The sequence below is a fragment of the Uloborus diversus genome, chromosome 10 (genome assembly GCF_026930045.1).
Source record: "Uloborus diversus isolate 005 chromosome 10, Udiv.v.3.1, whole genome shotgun sequence".
In the NCBI taxonomy this organism is placed as follows: Eukaryota; Metazoa; Arthropoda; class Arachnida; order Araneae; family Uloboridae; genus Uloborus; species Uloborus diversus.
This window is the reverse complement of record NC_072740.1, coordinates 136,887,153-136,914,026: the sequence shown is the minus strand read 5'-3', so window position 1 is coordinate 136,914,026 and position 26,874 is coordinate 136,887,153. Positions and strand designations below refer to the sequence as shown.

Genomic DNA, 26,874 nt, shown 5'->3' with positions numbered 1-26,874 from the left:
TAAAGATCATGACTCAAAGAAAATACTTCTATCATTAGAACACTTTTGCCCTGAGAAATTCATAACGTTCTTTGAAAAAAAAAAAAAGAAACAAGGAAAAAATTCCCCATAGGTACCTCTTTCACCTATACTCATATGATATTGATTTTTAGTAAGACTGAACTAAACAATTGCTAAGCAAACAATTGAATAGGAATAAACATTTGTAGCGTAGTAGGTACTGAACAAATTTAAATTTTGCATGTGCCCAAACATAAACTATGACTTTTTGAAAAGGAATTTTAATATGTAATTTCTGCAGCAAAAGTTGAAGACCGTATTGCGAAATAATATTCCTGAAGTGCGAAGAAAAATTTAGTCCCTACTGCTACAAAATGAAGCAGGCAGCTCGAAATTGAGAACATTCCTTGTTCAGCAAACCACAACAAAACGGAAAAATCCAGATAACGTGTATTTGAATAGCTAAAAGGATTCAAATCTCCAAGGAACAGGGCGAGACCAGTGCATTGAACTGTCAATTTGGGTTCCACCTTGATGAGAAAGAAGGGGGGGTTGACAACAAGGTAGCTGGCATTTTCGGAGCACGTGCGTGTGGATGCGATGTGTCCAAATAGAGCAAATTCTTTACAGTGGGTCAGACATTTTTGACTAGTTTAGTGGGAGAGGGGCGTTCCACTTTAAGGGTTAAAATATATCACCAAATAAACAAAAAATAAATAAATAAATAATATCTTTCATACGTAAAAATAATTCCGCAACTCTATTGTTCATCGCAAAACTTGCCCAGCAGCCCTGCTATCATAATCGATCCGTCTAATGAAGAAAAAAAACATCCCGTGGAACATTCAATAATCATCGTCAGAAAAAAAAGAAAATGTCGTACATTTCACTTGGATAAAAACAAATCAAAAGTTTCTTTTCTTTCAAAACAAATCGCCAAAACAATGAATTACATTAAGAGTTGCCTTAAAACAATAATCCTAGACTGAACTGCTCAGTGCCTAACATGCCAAGTGACCACGCTACTGGAACCCAGCCTTTTTGTGAGTACAGCGGATGTTTTTTCTTTTGCAATAATTAATGTTTCGCAAAACAAACAAAAAGGTATAAAGTCACATTAACAGTAGCTTTCAAATCTTTATATATTAAGAGCTGCGTTGCCGGGCTTTGCCCGGTCCTACCTTGAGAATAAAAATTGTGTCAAGTGACATATATTCAACAATCAGGCTCAAATAAAAGGAAAAAAAACACCATGCAAAATTACCATTCCAAACAATGACGACAGATATTAAAATACTTTTAAGAAATTAAAATGCGAAAGATGGATTTTAAAAGCGTAACCATGGAAACATGAAATAAAATAAGTCTGAGAAATTAAATGCAAAGTAAGGAAATAAACAATGGATTCAAAAAGCATAACCGTGGAAACTTTTGTAACTTTTTTTTCCTTTGAAGATAGAAACTAATTTTTTTGATCATAGGTCGAGAGAGATCTGGAGTAAAAATGTCGCTTTTTCCAACAGTGTCAAAAAGAAAACTGTGGGACAATTCCTTCACTTTTATTGATAGCTTTAATGAAGAAAGCAGTGCTTAAATTTCAGCTAAAGTAAGCCTAAAAAAGTTCGAGCTAAAAACGCAAATTACTCCCTCCGTAATTAAGTTAGAGCATTGAAACAAATTGTTTAAAACGAAGAAAATTCTACCTTTTTCAATGATACATAATATTAATATGTGCAAGTAATTTTTCACCATTTTAATAGCCAATAATAGGCAATTTACATGAAATTTGGGCCTAAATTGGAATTTAAAAAAAAAGAACTATTTATTGGATTTTTTTCGAATTATAGCCTATGTTACTCAGTAAGAAAGCACCTTTCATATAGTGAAGGAATTTTTCAAATAGGTGCAGTGGTTCTGGAGATACCTCGAACATATAAACACACAAAAACCCGCCCTCTCTCTTTATAATATTAGTATAGATATTAAAAGTTGTATCAATATATGTTTGACGTTTGAATCTATCTATCTATGACAATACTACTCGGGTTAATGACAGAAGACTGAGCATCCAACCAGGTATCGAATAGATTTGCCATTTACCAGGCTACATGCTTGGCTAGATGAGATACTTGTACGACTTTAATTAGCAGAGATATCAATAAGAAACCTCTTTTCTCCTCTATGGTTCTTCATCCACAGCTGCTGGCAAGTGGCCAAAGCGAAGGTGACTCATAGACAGGAAAGCCCGCAGGGATAACGAATGTTATTTCGAGAGTTGTAAGTGAAGAGCGTTTTTCGTAGGGTTTCCATTCCCAAAATCCCACGGGATCCCATGTTGTTGTCGGTTGAATTTCTTCCCAAGAATCTGCAATCCAATCAACAATGTCTCCCATGTTAACACTCTTCAAAACGTTCTGAACACTTTCATGAGAGTGAAGTGAATGTTCCAGTAGGTGGCACCAATATTTTTCCTTAAATTTCTCTAGCACACCTGATGCAATGGCTGTATTAAATTTGTAACATTAGGAGGACAAAATAAGCATAGATTTCCCCACACCATAGCTCCTTTTCGTCTGGATGAGATGGTGCATTATCCAAAAATAAAACTGCTTTGAAGGTTAGATTTTTTTTGTTTCAATTTATTTTTTGTTTCTGAAACAAAATTTTTAAAAAACAATTTTTTGAAGACTTCTTGATTCATCCAAGCACTTTTTTTATTTGTATAGTTCACTGGCAGGGCTTCTTTGCTGATATTTTTTAAAGCTCTGGGCATGGCAGATTTTCTAATAACAGTGAGTTTCATTTTGTGAGTTCCAGATTTATTGGCGTATGCTAAAATATTAAATCGCTCCTTCCTTTTTTTGTGAACTGGAGCTGACTATTCATTTTTTGAAGCAAGCGATTTTGAAGGCAGCAATTTTAAATTCAAGCAGTTTCCTTGCAACTTGTATAATTGATCAGGGGTGAGTTTTTCAGTCAATATAATCTCTTCCATTTTGTTTTGAAATGGAAGCACTGCTGACGTATCTGCCAAGAGTTTTTCTCCGCAAATATTCAGTTGGCGTACACCATAACGTTTTTTCCATTGGTCTAACCAACCAACACTTGCTGTGAAATTTTGAAATCTTCTTGAAATTCATGATTGAAAAATGTAGCCTTTTCCTGAAGGATGGGACCACTTACAGGAGTTCCCTCACTACGCTGTTGAGTGAACTAAAGAATTAAAGCTTCGCTAGTTTTTTCGAAGTCAGATGTTCTCATTGTTTTACTATTTGCTGCTGGTGTCTCACTGCACTTCTGTGAACAAAACTGCTCAGTTTTGATCTGATTGCATCGCCACTCACCAACGGTTACTTCTCCAACACCCAAATCAGAAGCAACACTTTTTATTGTTTTGCCTGCATCTAACCTTTTGAGAGTTTCTAACTTAGTTATCATAGACAGAGCAACTTCATATTTACTGAGAAAGAAGACTCCTAACCACATTGTACACAATAAACATTAGGGAACTAGCGAAAGAAAAGACTTGTAAAACAAGTTTGGTTACTAATCCATTTCAAACCAACCCCTAGTCACCTTCTTAATGTCTTTGAGTATCTGATAAGAGCACAAAGAAAGGTGGATGGATCCATGACTAAAAATGACAGTGATATTCCAGGAAGAAAAGAAAAGAACTGCATTCTTAAGAGCAAGTGGGAAAAACTCGAAAATTTTGATGCCTTGAATTAAGCGGAACCTCGGACTCCCGAAACTCCGATTTTCAAGACTCTACTGTATGATTAATTAATTTTCTCAGATTTTTACTCATCTTTTTATTAGTAATCAATTTTGTAACATCTTTTTCCCCATCCACTATGTTCAACTCAACTCAGCACTGATTGGTCTGGGGGTGATAGTTTTGGAGAGAGGGTTGGCAACAAGAGTGAGAGAAGATCCTAAGAAAGAAAAAGAAGATTGTCCTGGATGAAAATAAGCTGGGGGCTAGAAGGTTTACATCACAAAAGGAGTGACCAAGAAATCTGCAACAGAACTGAGAAAAAAACCTATCCAGATGAGAGGAGATGCCATTTTGAGGAAAGCTGAGGCCTGCTATGGCCAAAAATGTGATTGAAACAAGCAAGAGTACTTCAGTTTTCATGTTCATCTGCCTTGCAACAGGAGGACCCTCCTCTAAGGCAGGTCCGGCTCCTGGGGTAGGCGACCTAGGCGGCTGCCTAGGGCGGCAAATTTTGAAAGTGAAACTTTTTTTTTTTTTAAGAATCAATATCTGTTTTAGGGCCATATAAGATTCACTGCTTCAATGCTAAAATAATAATAATAATAATAATAATAATTTAGAGTGTGTACCAGTGCTTGGTAATGCAACACATAGTTTGGAATTTAGCACAAAATTCAATTTAATTTTAGAGGCGGCAATTTGCGTGATTTAAAAATGGTTTGAAAATTTTAATATATGTTTCAGAGTCATTAGATGCACTACTTTAATGCTTAAAAAGATAATTTTAAGTGTGTACCAGAGCTTGGATATGCAAAACCCACTTTGGAATTTAACTGGAAACTCACTTCAATTTTAAGCACTTCTCAATTTTATCATTTTTATTTTATTAATATATTATTATTCAATGGGGGGGGGATATCTTCTAGGGCGGCAGAACTATTAGACCCGGCCCTGCTCTAAGGTATGAGCTTTAGTGATATCATATAGTGCCCTCAAGGTGTGAACTCTATCTTCAATGTACCCCCAAATATTGCCCCCTTCTTTAAATGTGCAGAGCTGAGTAATCGTATTGTATCATCCAAATGTGAATAAATAAGTTACTTTGAAATTGGGCTTTGGTATCATTTGATGGATCCCCTCACCTTCCTATATCTGTTTAATAGATGGAAAATACAATGCATAAAAATTGTAATTGATAGAAATTCGAACAATAGTTTATAAAATAAAATTTTTTAAAAACCATAAAACAAGCTCAAAAAACAAAACTAAATCAAGACAGTCAGAGTTTGAAAGGGGTGAGATGGATTCGCACAAGTTAACAAATTTATTTTTTCAAAACAAAAATATAGTTTTTCGATCAGTAGTTACGCCTGAATTTCAGAAGGTCTGAATATTTATGAATAAGAAAAGAGGGTGAAAAAGTAGAGTTAACTTTGTTTGAGAAGTCAAATTTTGGGCGTAAAAAAAAAGTTTCAGAAACATATTTTAAGAAATTTAACTACTTTTCAATCATGAGATAGTCAACAAACTCATTACACGAAGAAAGAATAGTGAAAAACATCAAACGCACGCATGAGTTCAGAAACAAATGGTTTCTACTTATATTCTACCGACATGTTTATAGTGAAATGAAGAATTTTCCGCAAATTTGATTGCTGAACATCGCTAATTAAAGATTCGAAAAATGAAATGCATTATTATTTTCATGGCAGAAAAAATTTTAAATATGCAAAATTGGTTTGAGAAATTAATTTATTTTGCGTTTTAATTTGCGCTATCGACATGTTCTTCATTTGGTAGTGACAGAAAGGTATTGGACAATTCTTACCTGTAATTCTATACAACTGAAGTGAAAACTTTTGATCCCATAAAAGACTTACACATCTTATACAACCCATAAAAGGCTTCATCCCGCTCAATTCATTGGAGCCAAATAAATGTGCTTACTAGAAATAACCATCCATGAAGTTTGGGCTCCAGACATGATATAAAAACTTGGGAAGAGCATAAATGCGTTTTTTTTATAGATGTAAATTCATTTTTTTCTAAAACACAAGAGTCAATTCTCATAGATAAACATAAAACACGTTACTTCATCTTGTATTTTGTTCTGCTGTGATATTTTATAATGCACAGGATTTTTTTTTTTTTTAAATTTGGGATTCAGACGTGGGACAATTGCTGACATGATTTAGAAGCAATAAAAACTCCAATGTCATAGAAAGTAAAATCTCAAAATTTTGTCATGTGCGAAGAAGTATATAACTATATGATTTTTTTTTTTTTGGTTTTTAGTTGGAAGTGCTTGAAAAATTCATTTCAGACTTAAATTAGCACTTTTCCTGATTTTCACCCTTATACATAATCAACATATTTCCAGCAATTAATGGAGAATTCATTAAAATTTCTTCATTTAAAGGCTAATATCTTACCATCTTGGAAGACCCTTTCAACATTGAGTCCATAAGTAGCACATGTTTCATAATAGGAACACCTTTTAAGGTCACTAGCTAATTTTCTAGCACGTGAGTCATCAATAACTCGTGGATTACTTTCACTAATGGCATCTGCAAAACAAATTTAAAGTTAAAAAAAAAAAGGATTTTAAGAATTAAAATATAAAAGAAAACATGTTTCATTGAAAGTAAGATGATTTTTCTATAAAGAAAAAACAAGGATTTCAATGTATTTATGAATACTTCTACTTCCTTCTAACTTATAAACATACACTTCAGTTAACAACAACAATAAAAGTCATAAAAAGGTAAATCCCCCCATGCTAATTGTTCTTGAAACAACATTTACCAATATTATCAATACATAATTCTGCAGGAGATGATAAGAGCTACTAATTACTAATCTTCACCAAGGACAATTTAAAAAAAAAAAATAGAATATTGCAACGAGGTTAGAACAAAGCTAGTTTTGTTTTAGGAAATTAAAAAACACCTTTGCACTGAAAAAATAAATAATGAAACCAACATTAATACGACACAAATTTTAATCTTTTGGAGTCAAAAGCATTTTCTCAAAGCAATTTCTCTGAATAAATGTTTTCCCCTCTATATGCTTGCTTTAGTTGAAAATCTGACCTGATCTATATAAATCATTTTCTGGGAGCATAATTAGAGTCAGCAGGGAGCAGGAAATAATATGCATAATTAATTCATATTACATGTAATTAATGCCTCAGAAAAAAAAAAAAACATAATAAGTAGCAATTGAAAGAGCATCTTGAGACATATTTTTGACGCCAAAATTATTTGCCCTCGTCCGCCCGATATCGAGATATAAGGTCTCAAAGTCTGTCGAAATGTTAAGAAAAGCGCCCAATTTAAAGACTTGGAGAGAAATTGTTCAGGTAATTTCATCTTCTACATCCATTTACAAATTGAGTGCAAGATGGCTTTTATTACTCATAGGAACTCGCAAAATTCGGTCACTTTTCTTAAAATTTCGGCAGACTTTAAGACCTCATGTTTCGATTATGGGGACACGAGGGCAAATAGTTTAAGCGTCCAGAAACATGGTTTACAATGCTCTTTCGATTGCTACTTTTTTTTTTTTTTTTTTTTGCTTTCATCGTGTGGTTTCCTGGTAAGAATTGATTAGAATGCTGTAAAAATTAATTCAAATAGGAAACCTTCACTTAAAACTTGAAATTCAAGTATTCATAGATCCAAAAATTTTTTAATTTAAAAGTTTGTCTTCAATGTGATCGTTAGTTACCTTTTAAAGAACCAAACTTATCTAAAACAAAATACATTCAATAATTAGTTGAACATTGCGATGACCGTTATCAAATCTCCCCAAAATGCTGCGTACTACTTACTATAGGATCCATCTTTTACTTTCACTGAAAGGAGGGGGGGGGGGCACTTCCCTTCATCTACAGCAGAAGAAATGTTAACGCACATGCTATGCTTAAAATGAAAACGTTGAATCGGGTTGAAATTCGTAGTTTATTTTATTGCATTATCAATCATGAATTCAAAAATCTATATTTGAAGACTTTTTTTTCGTTAAGAAAGCTTTAGTTCATTAACATAGCTTAAGTCTGAAATTATGTTTTGACCCCCCCCCCCCCTCACCCTTTTTAAGTTTAAAAAAATCGAATTTCGTCGAAATTTCGACGAACAATAATAGTACTTCATGAACAGTTATTTTTGCTCCTTCTTAAAAACTTCTAAGTCAAAAGGTTAGTTATGAGCTGAAAGAGATAAAAAGCATTTCTCACAGATAAAAAATAAGAACGAAACATTGCGATCAAACATGGTGAATGGGCTCGCATTATTCCACAGGGTAGAAATAAACATTCTGGGCGATTTTCGTAACGTCGAACTTCTTCCCTTGTCGTTTTCAACCAATCACCGTGAACGAAATCGCACCGATTCACCAATCTAGTATTAAATTCGTCACGTTGGCGGAGTCGAAAGCAGTATCGAAATCTATCCGAAGCGTAAAAGAAATCGGGCTGTATGATTGCAAGGTAGAGCTATGAGGAAGTTGTAATCAAGAAATTTGCCAAGTTCTGCCTTTGGAACTTTTTAATTTAATCACTATCGAAGTCAAATTAAACTACTCCCGTAAAATTACATTTGTTAGAAACACAATTGTAAAAAAATGTCTAGGCAGCAACGTTGTTCAGCTCGTTAAATAGGGGCGTCATAGTGGTCAGAATTAATTTCATGTTGAAAGACTAAAAATAACTCTAATACCCATAACTTTTCTTGGGAATGTGCATTTCTCTTCTTCTTCGCAGCTATGTCCCCTTACTATGCATTAAAGTAAGGAGAAGGGATTGAACTAGCCGAATTAGTTGAAAAATATCTTGAATTATCGCCAGTCATTCAGCTGAAACAAATACTTAAAAAAGAGACATACTTTACAAATTTAACCCAGATTCAGGGTTAACTTTAGACAGGTTAACTGAGACAGGTAAGAAACCTTCATCAAATTCTGCTAGCAAGTTCCGTACCACAAGTAATTTCGGTACACGGTATTTCGTGCCATTTTGCATTTTCATAAAAACGGTATTTGCTAAGGCGGAATATTGGTATTCTTGGTACCAGCTGCAAGTGATAAATGTTTCTTAATATAAGGACTTTTAATAGGGCTAATGAGATATTTACTGTTATTTTAAATGCGTATTTGTTTTAATGAGACACAACGGAAAATCAATTATTTGGCGTCATAAATAATAATTAATAGAGTGCAATGAATAAATGCATTGGAAGAATACAAAAGAAAAAAATCATCCCTGGATGAAGAGAATGAATCACATTTTGGTCAGGACCCGTTAAGACATTGGGGGACGCTAAGCCAACACACTTTTTCTTTGCTTCTTGTAGTTAAAACCAATAAACACAGAAAAATCGGGGGGAACAAGCAATGACGACTTCAGGAGTGCGGTAGTAATCAAAATATTTGTCGTGAGTGAAGAGCAACCCACACCTTAAGTAAGTAAAATATCAAAAATTGTCTGAGAATAGATAACTAAACTCTGAACCTTTACTAAACATCATTAAAAACAGCCTAAAATGTCTTTTTAAAAGTTCAATTTTTAAAAACTTTTGGTAAAGGGTCCCCGGAATGTCACCCTTTCCCTAATGTTAGCCCCAATCATAGTCTGAAATTGCGCCTTTAAGATTTCAATTTCAATAACCTTTCGAAGAAAATCGCTACCGTTCCCCACTACTTACCTGATATTTTCAAAGACAGACTAAAATCGCATTTAAAAAAAATTAGACACAAAAAGCTTCCGGGGAGCGAATCCTCCTTTCCTTTCTTCCAAAGATACCCTAAAATTGATTTCAGTTTCGAAAAAGGTTTCGGGAGGGAACACCAAATCTCCTCTACCCTATTTATTCTATTATTACTAAACAATGACTTCTCTTTTGGTGTTCGGTGATGTTAGGATATCTCATTAACTATACCAAAGACGGCCTAAAATTTCGTTTTTCAAACTTCGTCAAAAAATTCTCGGCGAGAACCCTCGATTGTTTCCCATTTCCTCAACATCACCAAAGATAACTTAAGCATTTAAATGAGAGCGTCCCTCGAAACTCTTCCTTCCAAAGATAGCCTGAAATTGACTTCAATTTCGAAAATCATTTCGGAAGTGAAACCCCTCACCCTTCCTCTATGATTACCAGATACAGCAGAAAACTGCGGTTTTAAGATTCTAATGTCGAATTTTTTTCGACGAGAGAGAGCCACTAGATGACTGAGAGCTATTTCGACGAGAGAGAGCCACTAGATGACTGAGAGCTATTTCGACGAGAGAGAGCTACTAGATCCCTTGCACCAAAACTAGTCTATAACTGCGTCTTAAAGACTTCAATTATTTATATATATATATATATATATATTTTTTTCACTAAGGGACACACCTCCCTCTCTCAGCTAAAATTGCATTTTTCAGAGTCTAATGTTGAAATTTCCTAGAAGAGCCCCTTTTCCTCTACCGTTATTGAAAATTGCCTAAATTTTTTGACGTCAAGTTTGAAAATTTCTCCAACCTTGAAAACTCCCCTCTTTGATTTTCTTCTCCTGACACCATCAAAGACTGATAAAAACTGATTTAGAATCTTCAATTTCGGAATATTTCTGCGGATGTACCGCCCCTACACTGCCTCCGTCTTCTGACTGTACACAATGTTGTTCTACCCATTTTTGAATTTTGGTGCTTTTTATTTATTATTATTATTATTATTATTATTATTATTATTATTATTATTATTATTGAATGTAGCTCAGCCCCCTAGGCGCAAATGTCTAACTCCACCCATGACATTGAGACAGTTACCTTACTTAAATTACTCATTAAATTTTAATTGCGTACTTTTGGTACATTCTTTTTACTTTCTTGTATGAAGTAAAGAGAGTCTTGTACTCACGTACAAATGTTCACTCAATTTGTCGGCCTAAATTTCCATTTCTCTCATCCCTGAATGAGTCCTGATAAGTCTTTCCGGCACGTTCGTACGCAACTATGTTTTCCCACGAACGTAAAGATAACCGAAATATCCATTTGACCATCCCCGAGTTCAGTGGCACAGTCTTGACTCTGTCTTGGAGGGGGCACAAGTTCTTGCCTCAAAAAAAAAAAAAAAAACTACCACATTTATCAGTTTTCATTAAACTGCTAATTAATTAGACTTCATTATAGATAATGCTATTTATTGGCAACTGCTAATTATTAATTCATAATTAGCTTTTACAAAATACCAATACACATCTATTTGTGATTCTGGGTATTTTTAAAAGGAATAAATAACCTCAAAATTGATGCATGAGTAACGTTGACAATTATTTCAGAAAGGGCGTAGGTCACATTTTTTGTAGTGAATATGGCAGGATCAGAGAAGAACTAGATTTTTTGGCGTAATGAAGTAAAAACAAGTAACGTTTTCACACTAGCATTACCAAGGCAGACCCAAGCCCGTCATATAGGAAGGTCAGCCATTGCCCTCTCCCCCCAAACTCTGAAACATTATTTTATTTGTAGGATGCGATTTTTGTTGCTTTCGGATAAAATCCCCCCCCCCCCTCCCGTCTGGAAAAATTCGAAATGGCAGACTTGGGTAGAAGTAAAACAGAAAAGTATCGGAAGGAAATTTGCTAATTTCTTACGGAATTTATTAACATCACCCGTAAAACTGAAGAAATTGTACGCTTTCAGACTTTTTCTAGAATTAACAATACAGTCGACTCCCGCTACAACGCGATCCGACTTACACGAAATGGCTATAACGCGATTTTTTCCCCGGTAAAGAATTTTAATCCTAACGCGAATTCTTCACCCGCAACATGAAAATTTTCCGAAAGGAATCGCGGTTTTTTCGTGAATGGATCTTCATCTCTCTGGCATCACTGAGAGCGGAAGTTCCCACACAGTACTAGTCTAAACATCGCTTATACAAATAACTACTCCTCATTTTCCATTTATTTTTTTCAGTTTATATGGGAAAGTTGATGAAATATAATGACACCTAAGAGCGCTGTTTCATTTAAAGTTTGTGAAGATAAAAAGAAAGTTTCAACAACTATAGTGCATTTGTTTTTCTTACTATATAATGTACGTACCGTAGTGGTTTATTTTCCGTCTTCCTTTCCCATTGATCATTGATTTTGTGCATCGTAGCAGTTTTTTATGTTAAATGAAACGGTTTTTTTTAAATACAATAAATAAAAATTCAATTTTTTATTTGAGAAACAGTAATGTATAGTTAGGAAATGGTTTTTAACAGTTTGAGGTGGTGTTTACAAGTGTCTTTAATAGTATGGGTATATTTATAAAAGTTTTCACACATACCCTTTTCCACAACGCGAAGGGTTTTGGAACGCATCCCTCGCGTATGTCGGGACTCGACTGTACTGAAGAAATTTAACAAGATTGCTCATTACTTTCCTCTGAGAGGATATTCGTTTATCCTTTGCGACCGGGATTTTGCAACAGTAAAACGAATGTTAAAACAGATGTGACAGAGGTTTACGTTAGAGCATGAATTGAATTGGAGGGAGCAAATCCAATCATTGGCTTTGCAAAAACTGACCCAAAGACCCAAGTCACGTGACTCAACAACAACAAATGGTTGGCACGTTTTGCATGAAACAAGTCAAAGTCTTCCAATGATTTGCTTTAAAATCTATTATGTGACTTGGAGTCTTGGTTTCATGAATGAAAGTCTTCACTCCTTCCATTTTATCTCTTCTCAATGAGTTTTACTGTGTGAAAATTCATCTTTTATGAGTTTAAAACACCAACGGACGGTTCAAAGCTATATATATTTTCAATTATCATAAATCAGTTTTACTTGATTTTCATTTTTATCACTCTAAACTAGAGTTTCAGATGATATATTACAGGTGAAATAATGATTCGTCATAAGATTAATCATAAAAATTCTTCTGCAGTTTAATTCATTTATGAATGAAATAAAAGCTGGGGAGATAACATTTCCGGGCTTATTGGCCGTGGTCTAATTGGAGTAGAAATTCCAGACGTTTCTGCTTGCTTTGCTGCAGCCATCATCAGTGGATTGAGTTTGGTGAGACAATCCACTGATGATGGCTGCAGCAAAGCAAGCCGAAACGTCTGGAATTTCTACTCCAATTAGACCACGGCCAATAAGCCCGGAAATGTTATCTCCCCATATTGACGCCGGCCGTGAAAGCCTTAAACAGTATGAAATAAAAGCTTTTCGTTGAATCCTGAAATGTTTCATCAGTGGGACTAAAGCCTTTTCTGAAAAATCGATTTAATTATACTAAAGTGTTATTTTAAGAAAAAAAAAACTTTAAAAAGCATGAAAAGATCGCGTCCCCATTTAATATTCGATTTCATCCATACGTATAATCTGTATAAAGTTTTGATATACTCAACTCTAAATTTTAACTCAAGGAAAAAAAAGCGGAGACAGAATCATTCGAAGTTGGAATGGATTTTAAAAGTGTGATGAAATTTTACAACAATAAAGCACCACAACAATGCTTGTCGTTCGTGGGAGACAAAACTTGGGACACAGGCGAACAAAACGTTAGCTATAACAGCCCCTGACCCCCCCCCCCCCCCCCTTTAAAAAAAAAAAAAAAAGCAATTCCGCAACGCATTACCTGGGACGCATGCTATTAGGAATAAGGATAAAGTAATTAAACGATAACGACAATTATACTAGTGTAAAAATTAACAGAAGAGATACAGCATGGAATCAAACAAAAGCACTTTTAATTATTCGCAATTTTTATTTTGAGTGATATAATTTATTGAGTTTTTCTTGGCATTAATGAAATTGTAAAATAATTTGTAATTTTTAAGCCATGAAACTGAAATAGTTATCAGGAATTTTTGAAGCTTGATGAAAAATTTATCATTTTCATTTAGGGGACATACAATAAGTTCGGGGGTAAAAAAAATTATAAATTTAATATCCCTGAACCAACTAAACTAAAAAATATGGTTGTGTAAAGTGTATTCCTTATTAGCCGCATAAATATCTAAAAGGACTTCAATTAATTTTTTCCTTTTTTTTTAAACGGCATCTTCACAAGCTAAAGTACAGTGCATTTAAAGTAACTAATAAGTAACAAAAAAAGTGAAAAGAAGAAATCCAGATTGATCTAATCTACATATTCGTGCAACCTTTTTGAGAATGGTTTAAGTTATGATAGTAAACGCAAGGAAAAAGACGAATTACACAAATACATTATATTAAACTTTAAGACTTAACACCAGAATTTATTTGCATATGCTATCTAATTGTTTTTCTTACACTGACATGCTGGTAAAGATCAAGATTGGGATTTTTTTTTTTTTTTTTTTTTTGGCTAGTGGCGATTAGAAACGAACTGATGTATTAGAACCAGAGTCTTTTTTTTTCTATTCGCCTAATTTTTTGTAAACAAATCTGTTACTGAATAACAAACTTAGCTTCTAAATTGCTACTGAATCATAAAAACTATCAATTTAAATGAAAGTTAATTTGACTAATTAATGGCATTAGTGTAAAATATAACTTAATGGCATTAAAATACTACTTGTTGAGTGTCGACCGCTAATCTTCATCTTTACTCGTTGGAAAAAAATTTCCGAGAGTTTCAGCGACAAAATATTAGCCATTGTGAAGATTAATTAATACGAATGTCAGAGTTGTATTCGAGTTTCAGTCATCAAAAATTATGTTTATTTCCCAACTTATTAAATAAAAGGGTTTTATTGCATTCATAATACAAATGCTGATGTGCGGAATAGGGCAGGCCAAAAAAAATCTTTTCATTTTGAAGTTGTAATAGCGTAGAAAAATAGCGAATTATATAGGCCAAAAAAAGAAAAAGAAAAGAAAAGAAAAAAAACGAGATGATGTGTGTATCACATGACTTCCTTTTACGCTAATTTAATGATAATAGTAGTGCCTTGGAGTAAGCAAAGAAACACTTTAAATATTTTTGTCCCAAGTTTGTTGAGAACTGAAGGAAAAAAACGTTTTACACAGATTAATTTTCCCAATATTAACCATTGAATCACATTCGAATGTCTAACTCTCCAAATATTGCTAATAGTGGTCAAAATGAAACTAAATTTATAAAAAAAAAAACCGACAAATTTGTCGCCAAGTTGGCGACTAAAAGCTTGGCGATATGTCACCAAGTGTTTGCCAAATTGTAACACCACTTGAGTTTGCATTGATATTGATATTAACAATGATTCCCCCCCCCCCCAAAGGTGTAAAAGACCCCTTAGAAACATCCGAATGCAACCAAAAAGGGAGGTGCACAACTAGATCCCACAAGGAGTCTACGTATCAAATTTCAACTTTCTAGGACATACCGTTTTTGAGTTCTGCGAGATACATACGTGAACACACACGCATATGCACATACGCACATACATACGTACTGTACATACAGACGTCACGAGAAAACTCGTAGTAATTAATTCGGGGGTCGCAAAATGGATATTTCGGGTGTCTATACGATCTTAGGCATATATCCACGTGTGGTCGGGTTGAAAAAAAAAAACTCAACATTCATTCGGGGGCGAGCAAAATGGAAAATAAGGCCTATTTTTTGGGTCAAAATTTTTTCGCGAATACAATACTTCATTTACTTTGTAAAAGGAAGTAAAAAGAAGAAGAAGCAATATAAAAATCGGTTAACATCTTCCGGTTGCGGATAGGTCGTGTGTTTTGAAAAAATATGAAAAAAAAAAGAAAAAAAAACATCAATTTTGGATTTTTTTTTTTTTTTAATTTTTAGACAGTTTTTTCCTACCTCATTATCAGTTCGTGTGAAAAAACTACTAAAGTCTACATTCACACACTAATTATCAAATGCGTAAAAATGCAACTTTTTCGTTATTTTGGCAAAATTTTGGGGCTTATGCGGGACCGGAAAATATCAACTAATCTAAACCAAATTAAAACACAATGTTTTAAGCTCTATTTGAAGACGTTACAAACTATTACATTGCGAAAGCATCTAATTCCAAATTAAAACGAGCTGATGTGTGCATCACATGACTTCCTTTTACTCCAATTTTAATATCATTTTCCCATTATTGACAATTTTAATGTGATTCAATAGTTTACTCTCTAAATATCACCAACAGTGGCCAAATCGAAACCAGATTTAAAAAAAAAAAAACGCCAAATTTGTCGCCAATTTGGCGACCAAAAGACTGGCCATATATCACCAAGTGTCCGCCAAATTATAAAACCACTTGAGTATACATCGAAATTAACAATGATTTCCCCCCAAAAAGGGGCGAAAGATCCCTTTAGAAACACCCGAATGCAATCAAAAGGGGAGGTACACAACTAGACCTTACTAGGAGTTTACGTAACAAATTTCAACTTTCTAGGACATACCGTTCTTGAGTTATGCGACATACATACACACATACGCACTTCCGCACATACATACATACGTACATACGGACGTCACGAGAAAATTCGTTGTAATTAACTCGGGAATCGTCAAAATGGATATTTCGGGTGTTTATCCGTTCTTAGGCACTTATCCGCGTGTGGTCGAGTTGAAAAAAAAAACTCCACAAAAATTCGGTGGTGAGCAAAATGGAAATTAAGACCGAATTTTGAGTGAAAAGTTTTTCGCGAATACAATACTTCCTTTTTTGGAAAAGGAAGTAAAAATAATCTCGAAAAATAAGTTTTTCTCATGTTTTATCAAACTTACGAAACCGGAAGATGTCAACCGATTTTGATCTTTTTTTTTTTTTTTTTTTTTTTTTTTTTGTCTATATAGTTGATAATTTTTCCGCACTTTTACAACTTAAAAAAAAGACGTTTTTCGGCCCACCCTAATACGAAACCACCGAAACTAGCATTAATAGCAGCTACTACGACACACATTTCAAAAGTGTCAAAATTTTGATTATTTTTGAAATGTCAGCTATAATTAGAAAATGTTGTTGATGTTTGTGTTGATTAAAATGCAGTTAAACATATCTTTAGCGATCATCCATTATTAAGTGGGGAGTCAGTCGTTAAGAAAAGTGGTAGTTTAAAGGAAATGCTTTGGAAATGAATTTTAAAAATATGAATAAATAATTGTCATGAACAGTAAGCATGCGTGAAATCAAAACTTTAGCAAAAATTGTTTTAGATTTCATGCACAGCATTATATCAAACCGATGTTTGCAACGCTAAGAAAAATAGGCTATTGAAAGCAATATTTGAGACTTTGAAGGCTAGTTAACACTAACAATAAACCAGTTTTTGTTGTTTAGTCCACTGAATAGCGTATAAGGTTACGAATCAGAGCGTAATATTACGAAATGAAATAAAGAAAAATTAAAAACAGGATATTAAGTTTTAACAAAGGTAACGGTCTTTTCGAAGAGGAAGCTTTGTTAGAATGACACCTTAATTAAGAACAAACGAGGCATTGAGAAGCAAAAGTTTTGAGTTAAACGAGTTTAAAGATAACGGCCTAAGGTAGACTTTCATTGAAAAGTTTTTCTAAATCATGCTGTATAACAGCATCTACCATGGTGTAGTTACTACCTCTTACCCCGAGACAGAGGAGAAGTTCACCTTCCATTTGTACTGGTTATCTTCAAATTTTTAATTTTGCCACTTAGATCCCTTTGCTTCTTACTGCCTCAATTGTATATGTTGGGGGAAGGGGTATTTCAAAACTATGCTTTCAAAACTAAGGTCATTTCAGGAAATAGTCGTCAGAGGGGCCCGAAGTGCACTTACTCTATGGTAGATCGTACGCTCGCAATGACCCATGGAAACTTTTGCTTGTATGGGAAATTACAAGAATATTATACGGAAAAAACCGTCACGCTTCATAATGCTTCATTTGACAAAAAAAAAAAAAAATCATGCACATCAAAGATCATTTTAAACAAACAAAAAACAAGGCATTTCTAAAATAAACAATACTTTTCTTCGGTATAAATAAGTATGAAACAATTATTATAATTACGTTCAATAAAAAATAAAAGTAATAAAATAAATATGTGTAAGCAGAAACACATCTACACAGCTGAAGTCATACACAACGACATTTGATAATGAACATAACACAGTTCTTAAGAGACCAAAACTAGATGGGGTAGTAAAATGTTTAATCTACCATTGAAAAGGTTTTACAATACAAAATCAGTTAATTATTACTATGATAGTTATAATTTATTATCATCATTATTTCGGAATTAATTGCACATAATCAGTTAAATATTTAATTATCATTTGTGTTCTCTCTGTTTACACACCTATGGAGTTACCGATGTTAAGGTATATGCGCGGTGAATTTTTCTTTACAAATTTACCAGATCATTTGTTAGAATCATGATTTAAGGTTACTTACATTCAATAAAAATTTCTTAATGAAAATTCAGAAAACACAAACGCTATCCATTGCTCAAAAGGTCAAACGTTCACTAGATATTGCGCTCTTAAACGACGTATTTATCCGCATTAGAACTATTGTCTATTTTTAACTAGAGGATTACCGCGATTCCCAATCAAAATTTCCCATCTCCCCTTTAAAACCCACTTCCCCAGCAGCACGACGAAAAAAACATACCAATCGAAACACTCGGCTCGACTGATCTATCGGCAAAGCTTGAAACAGTTACGCACATATATTTCATTCTTCTATAATTAGAAATGAATAATTCGTAAACAAAAACCCGCAATAGGCATAGGACTGAACAGTTCCCCGAATCGGCGGCTTTGGTCGAGTAATCGAGTTAAACAGAGAGAAACGAAATCAAGTCCATCAAAATAGCACGGAGTCTGAATCAAATTGCGAAGTATTTGGATACTGTATTAGAAATAGCAAGAGGTGGATGGAACAGGCTTACCGTGAGGCAGGACCCTCATCGAAACATGACGACCATGTCTGCCCGCGGCTGAGGAATCGATCGATACAGCGCCCTCTTTCGTCACCCGATTGTTCGGCGCCGAAATTTCTTTTCTTACATTTATTACGGAAAATCTATTTTAAGACCAAAGCAATGGTTTCGTATTTAATAAATTATGACTCGGGAATGTGAAATATAGACTTTTTTTCTGATGATAGATTTTTACAGAAAAGCACAGATCTCCGCATCGAAACATAATTCGAATACGTGTTTCATCTTTACTGAGGGGGGGATTTAAGTACATGGGGGCAATAACACACAGCTGTCTGGACACTGTCTAAATGCAGGTACTTAAGGCACTCAGACATTTCAAGCAGCGTAAGAAATTCGTCAGTCGCCCGGATCATGTACTTGAATAAAACAATTGAAATAAAAGAGGGTGAACAATAGTTCGAAAAACATTTCAAGAAAAGATAACTATAATCTTAAATAATATGCTTTGAAAATCCATAAACTCAAAACTCCACACGTACACATACCAATATCAACGCAGAAAAAATTTTTGAGAGCAGTGGCCAATTTACGTAACAAAGTAATCAATAGACATTCACGTTTTTCACAGAGCAGAAACTTATTGAGAAAAAGAAATTACTAAGAAGTCTTTAGTCTATGAGTAGTATTATTTTCGAACAGTTATACGACATGCAGCATCTTTTAGAGAGTGATGGAGTAAAATAGGAAAATCAAAATGAGAACTATGATAACCATGAGCATGAAACTTTTAATGGCACAGAGACCCAAAACAAAAAGGAATATTTTGCTTCGCATTTTTGCTCTAAATAATGAAGTTCATAAAGCAAGTAAATTCTTTCTCACTTCGATCAATAATTTTTCTCAGAAGTATGAAATTTCAAAATTACACTTCAAGAATATTAATGCATGAGAGCTGTTTTGAGTTTCCCAGGCCGTGTTAAGCAAAGCACTCTCAAGAAGTGTTACACGAAGAACTAACTTCGAATGATTTTATAAGCAGCATGAAGTTAAAGAAGCAGCTAAATCAAAAGCAGTGTTGGAAATGAACTATTTTTGCCATTAGTCCTAGAGAGAATTTCACTATAGTGAACAACTCATTATTGCAAAACAGACCACACGAATATCTCTCTCTCTCTCTCTCTCTCTATCTCTATCTCTCTCTCTCTCTCTCTCTCTCTCTCTCTCTATATATATATATATATATATATATATATATATATATATATATATATATATATATATTTCATTTTGAAAATTGTTTTGTCACAAGGGGAAAAGAAATAACAAAATCTTATGTATGGCTGTGATCTTATTTGTCAATCGTAGAAAAAATATTTTACAGTTCAGCTTGTCCCTCCATTTATTTTCAGTGTGAGCGTGTTCACGACAAAATCTTACAGTATGAAAAATTACCTTTAAAACACTGAAAGTTTAAGAAATAAAAAACTAGTGAAAGAAATAGAAGGGTAAAATGTTTCCAGGTTAAGAAATAAAATACATTAATGCAAGGAGTGTGAAAAGTAAGCACAACTATCACTATCCAGTCAAAAAGGATTAAAAGGCTTCTCAGACGCAAATCAAGGCGTAGTGCAATCCAACGGGAAATCAAGCGTTTGCGCTAAAGAAAATAACTGAGCATATTTATTTAATACCGGCTATGGTTCAGTGTGGAATTAAAAGGTTTAGTTATGACTCCAAAGTATCGTTTGAATGCATTATTTGATCTTCCAAAGAAGGGTAAAACATAATTTAGCAGGATAATATGTTCGTATTTTGAAACAGACTGTTTCTAACCAATAACAGCATTCTGGAACTGCTGTAAGGAGGCCTGGACTAAGTCGTAAATGAATAAGTATTGCATCTCAAGACTGATTTTTGGCAGCAACTATGAACATGAAGGCGACTCCGGAACTGTTGTATACAGCCAAAGCAGTAAGGGCTTTTGTGGCAGAAAGCCATGGTATGTATATCACGGTCTTTACAATAAAAGAGAGATCGCTTGAATTGGTGCAAAAATAATCAAAACAGAACTGAGACTGGTGACGGGCCATAGCTATCAAAATCAAGACGAAGTTAAGGAACAATATGTAAGACTTATTTGAAGGTATATGTCTACCTGACTTTATATGTAAAGAATATAATAGACGCCTACCTCCATTAAGTAATGATGACGAATTCCTGGCCAAATGAAAGCAAATTAAGCAAAGATCGTGGCTCAAAAAATCTTCTAATCTTAACTCGTTGCAGAATAATCTGAACTATATTTTGTAAAATGAGTAGCACGGGATTGGAACCATATTCTTGAATTTTAATAGTCAAAACTATGGTTAACCATATTATTGCTAGCATTAAATCACGTTGTGATCTGTGCATACAATTGAAGGGAGAAAACGCCATATTAAAGCATACGCCTTTTTTTTTCCCCGGATATATTCTTTACTTTTTTCTAAACTTTCCGTATTATGTATTACCTTCTTTTATTTTTTTCTGAACTTTCTTAGTTGTTATGATTTTTTTGTTATTTTTGCTTATAAACATGCAGCATTCTAAAAAAAATTCCTTTGTGTTTGTGTTATGTTCCACGCTAATTCATAAAACCAAGAAAATACGTTTTCGATTTTACGCAGGTAAAATTATTTTTGACATGACTGTATGCTTCTGCAAGCTGCGGCTTAGAAAATTTTTGATGCAAACCTTTGATGGATTTGGAGCAAACCTTTGAAGCTCTTGATGCAGCGAAATGCTGCACCAACGGATGGACATATAAAATAATATAACTGAATATATATAATATTAACCAAATTTATATGTCAACTTCAGTAGAAATATCAGGTGCTTCTAAGCTGAATAATTTAAACTATCTATTTTTTTGTTCTATATCATAATATATATATATATATATATATATATAGATCTTGCAACAAATGATCGACACAAACTCTCTTAATTTTTCAAAATCGTTAACAGAGTCCAACATCAATCTAGCACCAAAGCATAAATCAATAACTCAAACCGTATTTCGTTTAAAATAGATTTTTATACAAGATCGAGAATTGGACATGAAATTGAGATTGAATTCCACAATGCACTTAACTAATTCAACTGTAAAATATATCTCTCTCAAGGCATGTTAAGTCAATCTTTTGAAATGAATAAACGCCCCAAGCAATGATTTATGACACAGGTTTTTATCACTTCTGAAAGTGATGAGTGATGGCTATTCTTGTCCCTGCGAGCGATGAAAAGAATTCTTGAGTGAATCGCGAAATAATTTTGCCCTCTAGGCCTTACATGAAGACCTCCTGCCACTATTGTGATGATTAAACTCGGGAATCTTTCATAAATTCGCTCATTTTGTTTCCTTAGAACGCAGGACAGCAAAAAGCAGCAAAAAATACACTTTTGTTATTCCGCTTTGCATATCTGGCAATCGAGGAGGGGGGAGGGGACTTTTTTTTTTCTCGCTCTAATTAAAACTGCTTATTACCTACTTTTTTCTGTACGACCAAATACTTTCTGTGTAACAAATGAGTAGAATGTAATTTATTTACATTATATACATTTACATTAGGGGCTGGGTTTAAGGGTAGAACACCGTCACCTGTACGCCTCATTCATTGGTGTAAGAGCTCCCGGTTCAAGTAACAAAATCTTGGTATATTTCGTTTTAAATTCATACATCACTTATTGACTCAAGACGAAACAGCTAAACTGCTCGACGCAGAAATCACAAAACAATTTCATTGTAACAGCAACTTTTCGTCAGACAATCGCATTGACAAAGGTGTTCCTTGTAACACGAAATACGTCTTTGACACATTTTGCAATATATGATACAAAACTTTGATTCTTCACTAAGCCAACTAAATAAAAAAATAAACTTTTTAGCTACACTAAAGACTAGGAAGTATGACAAGCTTATTTGATTCCAACAACCTAGGGTGTAATATGTATGGGGTAAGGGTAAAAGAAGCACCTAACTTTCACATTAAAATTTGAGGAGAAGATAATATTCAACACCAAACGTTCTTATTAACATTCTACGACACTCATTGACGCCACTGCAGTTGCTAGCCTAAGTCTTATCAACAATAATTTTAAATATTCCATCCCAGCTCTAAACAGTAATCGTGCAATAGTATTAATAATAACCAGACTAAGGACAAAGCACGTAAAAGAAATGAAAATCTCAACTGACGGACAAAGAAACACAAATAACTGCCTAAACTACCCTAATGTTCAACTGTCTCCTCAAAATATATTCGTCAGCCCAGCAATTCAGGCCAAGCATTTCGCGATCATCCCAGAAGACCCAGAGGATTTAATGTTTTCAGAAAAAGCTGTTGAGATCGCCGAAGTTGTCTTCGACAGCTTAGGAGCAATCTAAAGCTTTTCATATGCACAACAGGGACACATCATTATCATTATCACAGGAGAAATAAAAGTAGTAGTCAACTTACTTCACGTTTATAGATCTGTAGGAGATGAAAATGTAAAATCACATAGCGTTAAACAACTTTTTTCACAGTACTATCTTGAAACAATTGGGACATCTACAAAGTCGGAAGTAAATAAAGAAAAACTTGCTACCGCAGCCATTTACTGCAGTTTCACCCTTGTTTGGGATAGTCAGTCTGAAATAGCCACGGTATTCGCTTAGAATTTTGCCTAAGATCCGGCTGTGGGGCGGTAGATCGTAGCTTATTACTATTACCTACACAGTTGTTTGGAAAAGCATGGAACTCTCTGAATGTCTTTCCTATGTTGCCTAGTCGTCACCCACCTAAAGTTAAGTTTTAACCATCAAAATGGTGAGGTGATTTTTTTTTTTTGTAACGCAAAACGCAAGTGATCAGGAGGGGTGTATGTAACATATACATTATATTTCTTGTGAACTGCACAAAATTTAGCAAATTCAAGCAGAAAAACTTCCAATGATTTTTTTTTATTATTTATTTATATAAATATAACCGAAACAGAACCCTACGTGACATATATCTACATATTAAGCCGTACCTATTTTTAAGCGTCACAAAACCTTTGAATGGAAAAAATTTACTTTTGGGGTTTAAGGCACTCCACTTCACCAGTTAAGGATTCAATATTTCAAAAACGCGGTTATGCAGTTCGTTTAAATTTACTCCACGTTTCTAACTGCCTCTCCTTTCACACAAATCTATGACCAATTTACCACAAATAATTAGAGCTTTAATTAGCCAATCATGGTTTGATTAAAAGCGAAGTTGTATTATATTCGACTTTTTGGCGAAAGAGACGAACGCTGGCAATAGTTTTAATTTAGCGTTAAAACATAAGACAACCATTTAACGTGTCTTATGATTTGTTACATTGACTCAGAGCGTTTTCTTAAAATGACTAAACAAGTCTTCTGTTTTGTTACATTGACTGAACATGTTTTAAGCTCTTTTTACATTGATTCATTCCCATTCATTGGTAACAGTTCAGATTAATGAACTTGTACGGTATATGTAGTTAGTGCGTTTTTGTAGAACTTTAACTCTACCAGACTTCTTGGTAGTCCATACGAAAAATAGTACTGCATTCTTATAACTAGAAGGACGAAAGTCCACAAACTTTCACCACAAAATTAAAATTATCTAAACATCCTACAAAATAAAATTACTTACCTTGAGTTCCAACCAAGATTAAAGGCACCTCGCCGGGACTTCGATAATGCGACATCTTCGTATAATAATTGTAGATGGCATTAAAAGAGGCTTCATTTTCGAGGCTGAACACATAAATCACTGCATCCACCCAACAGCTAAACTGTTAAAGAAATCAAAAACGTATACCACTTAGCACTTTAGTTTTAATTTCGTAAGGTTAAAGGTAAATAAAAAAGATGAAAAAAACCAAGAAAATATGAAAAGTTTATAAGTGCAGCAACTGAAATGAGAAAATCAAATAGATTGCCTTTAAAAAAACAAGGAAAATAAAGTTAGTTCACGCGTTAAACCCATAGAAGGGAAAATCGAACGGACCGCCTTTAAAACATAAAAAAAAGTATGAAAGGTACATGCCGTAACGTCTAGAATGTAAACATTTAAGTTTTCCTGTAAAAGACAAAGAAAATATGCAAATTTCATGTACGCAATGAATGGAGTGGAGAAAATATAGTGACTTCACAAGCTAAAAGATGATTTGGAATTAGTGTTTGTGCCATACTTTTTAGTTGATCACGATTTCAGAATTTCATTTTCATTTAAAAAAAAAATAAAAATAAAAATAAATAATAAAAAAACGTAAAGAAAATGTGCTAAAAGCGATCTTTTGAGAATAGAAAAAAAAAGCACTTGGGACGCTCGAAAATTGTTTTCAAACTCGTGGTTAGCAACAATATATGTTAGGGTGGGCCGAAAAAATCGAATTTTTGAAGAGTACTTAACCTTAGTGCGGAAAATTTGTGACTCCCTAACACTAATTACTAAAAAATTTCGTGACTCTGAGTTCTTCACCGCCTTTGTGATCTTCTGCTCTGGCAAAGAGACTTGAATTTTTGAGATTTTTAGAAAAACATCAAATTAAGAGAAAATTTACAAACTATTTCTAATTCCGCTTGAAGCCTTAGCGCGGTAATTTTGTAACTTCCTAACAAACTACTTCGCAAAATTGGAAGTCTGTGAGTTATTTTTTTCTGCTCTGGCAAGAGGCCTGAATTTTGAGAATGTTAGATAAAATTCCTTAAATACGAGTGACACATTACAAAGTAGCTACAAACCTCATAAGCTGCAATACTTCGAATTTTTAATCAGATTAGCGACATCAGTTCACCCCTTGAACCAGGTTCATAATTTTACATAAAAGTGGGCGTGGTTTCGTGGTTTTCCGAAAAAAATTCATTGAGTTCACGCCCCCCCCCCTCCCCACCCCCGGAAAATTCGAAATAACGAGCCTGTCCTGTCTTTAACTCGGTAAACTCTTAACACAAATTACTATGCAAAGTTTCCTATCTCTGGGTCAATTTCCTCCGCTCTGGAAAAAGATCTAAATTTCAATGGAATATTCTTTTTTATTGTGTTGCTGTTGAAGTGGGTAGTGATTCAAAATTTACAAGGTCTTTAGTTATATAATCTAATTGCATGTAAGAACAAGTTCGATTAAAAATGAATGTTTTTATACGGTTACAAAAACTTTCAGGTACGACGAATATGGTTACAAATATGCGAAAAATTAGAACTGCATTTAGGATATCGATTTCTACTCATTGGGGAAAAATAGGGAAGTTGCAACCTATTAAATGTTCATTTTTTGGCTATTGGATATTGTTAATTGACCCTCAAAACTAAAAAATTCACCATCGCCGAATTTTAAAACACCGTGGTTGATTTTTAATGAATTTTTAAAAATCCACGCGCAAAAGTGCGCTCTTCTGAAACGTCACGAGCCTACGTCACAGGGCGCGAATGGGCAGCCTTCCGCCGAAGATCCCTTGTTTTCGCTAGGGACATTTTGAGCGCGCTGATATTTTTATTTTTTAGAAATTCAATAATCCTTTTGAACACACTATGGAGGCCGGATTCGTTAAAGCACAATCTAAATAATCTTCCTCAAATAATATCAATGGTGATATTCGAATATTTCCGAGAGGATGAGAGGTTTAATGTTCCAGAAACGCGAGGAGTTTAATGCGAGGAAGCCTTTTACGTTTCATCTTCGAAGTCGAATGCGTGACATTCGGCTTCTCCCCTACCGGAAGAGCGCATGACGTCACTTCCTATGCCATTTGACATCACAAGCGCTTGAACTTTAAAAATTAATTTAAAAAAAAAAAACTACTTATCGTATCGCAAACATTTTTTCACCTATGATGTTCATACACGTTACTCTATCATATAAAAATAAAATTGAAAAATCGAAAACTTGCCTATTATAAAATTACTTTTAAAGCTTGTTAACTATGCGCTATTAAAACCACAAAATGTACCTTTTCCAGCAATTGGCGGAATCAATTACATTGGGGGGGGGGGGGGATTACTTTTTGGGAACTATCTTGATGCAAAAAGAATTCCCACGCATGCTTAGCTCTGTCTCTAATAGAATGGTTGGTATTTATTCTAAACCAGGATGGAGTATATTACATTAATTAACTTGACCAAGAATTGAAACTCAGTTGGTGGTTTTATAGCTGATAGTGTACAATCTCAATATTATATTAGCTGTTTTCAGACAGCGAGACATATTTAGCGCACCCAGATCGCGTTTAGTGAAAGAAGGAGAGCACATACCTTATTTTACTGCATGTTATATCCTCTGATATATA

The 26,874-nt window shown here is 34.1% G+C and overlaps 1 protein-coding gene across 1 annotated transcript in view; it reads right to left on the bottom strand.

Annotated features, from left to right (window-relative positions):
* LOC129231291 (centaurin-gamma-1A-like) overlaps positions 1-26,874 on the bottom strand; it is a 361,060-nt gene that overhangs the window by 42,007 nt on the left and 292,179 nt on the right. The window contains exons 5-6 of the mRNA XM_054865578.1: positions 24,239-24,380; positions 6,151-6,285 (exon numbers count right to left, since the gene is read on the bottom strand). Of these exons, the coding sequence (XP_054721553.1) occupies positions 6,151-6,285; positions 24,239-24,380 (277 nt within the window). The remainder of the gene's footprint in view (positions 1-6,150; positions 6,286-24,238; positions 24,381-26,874) is intronic.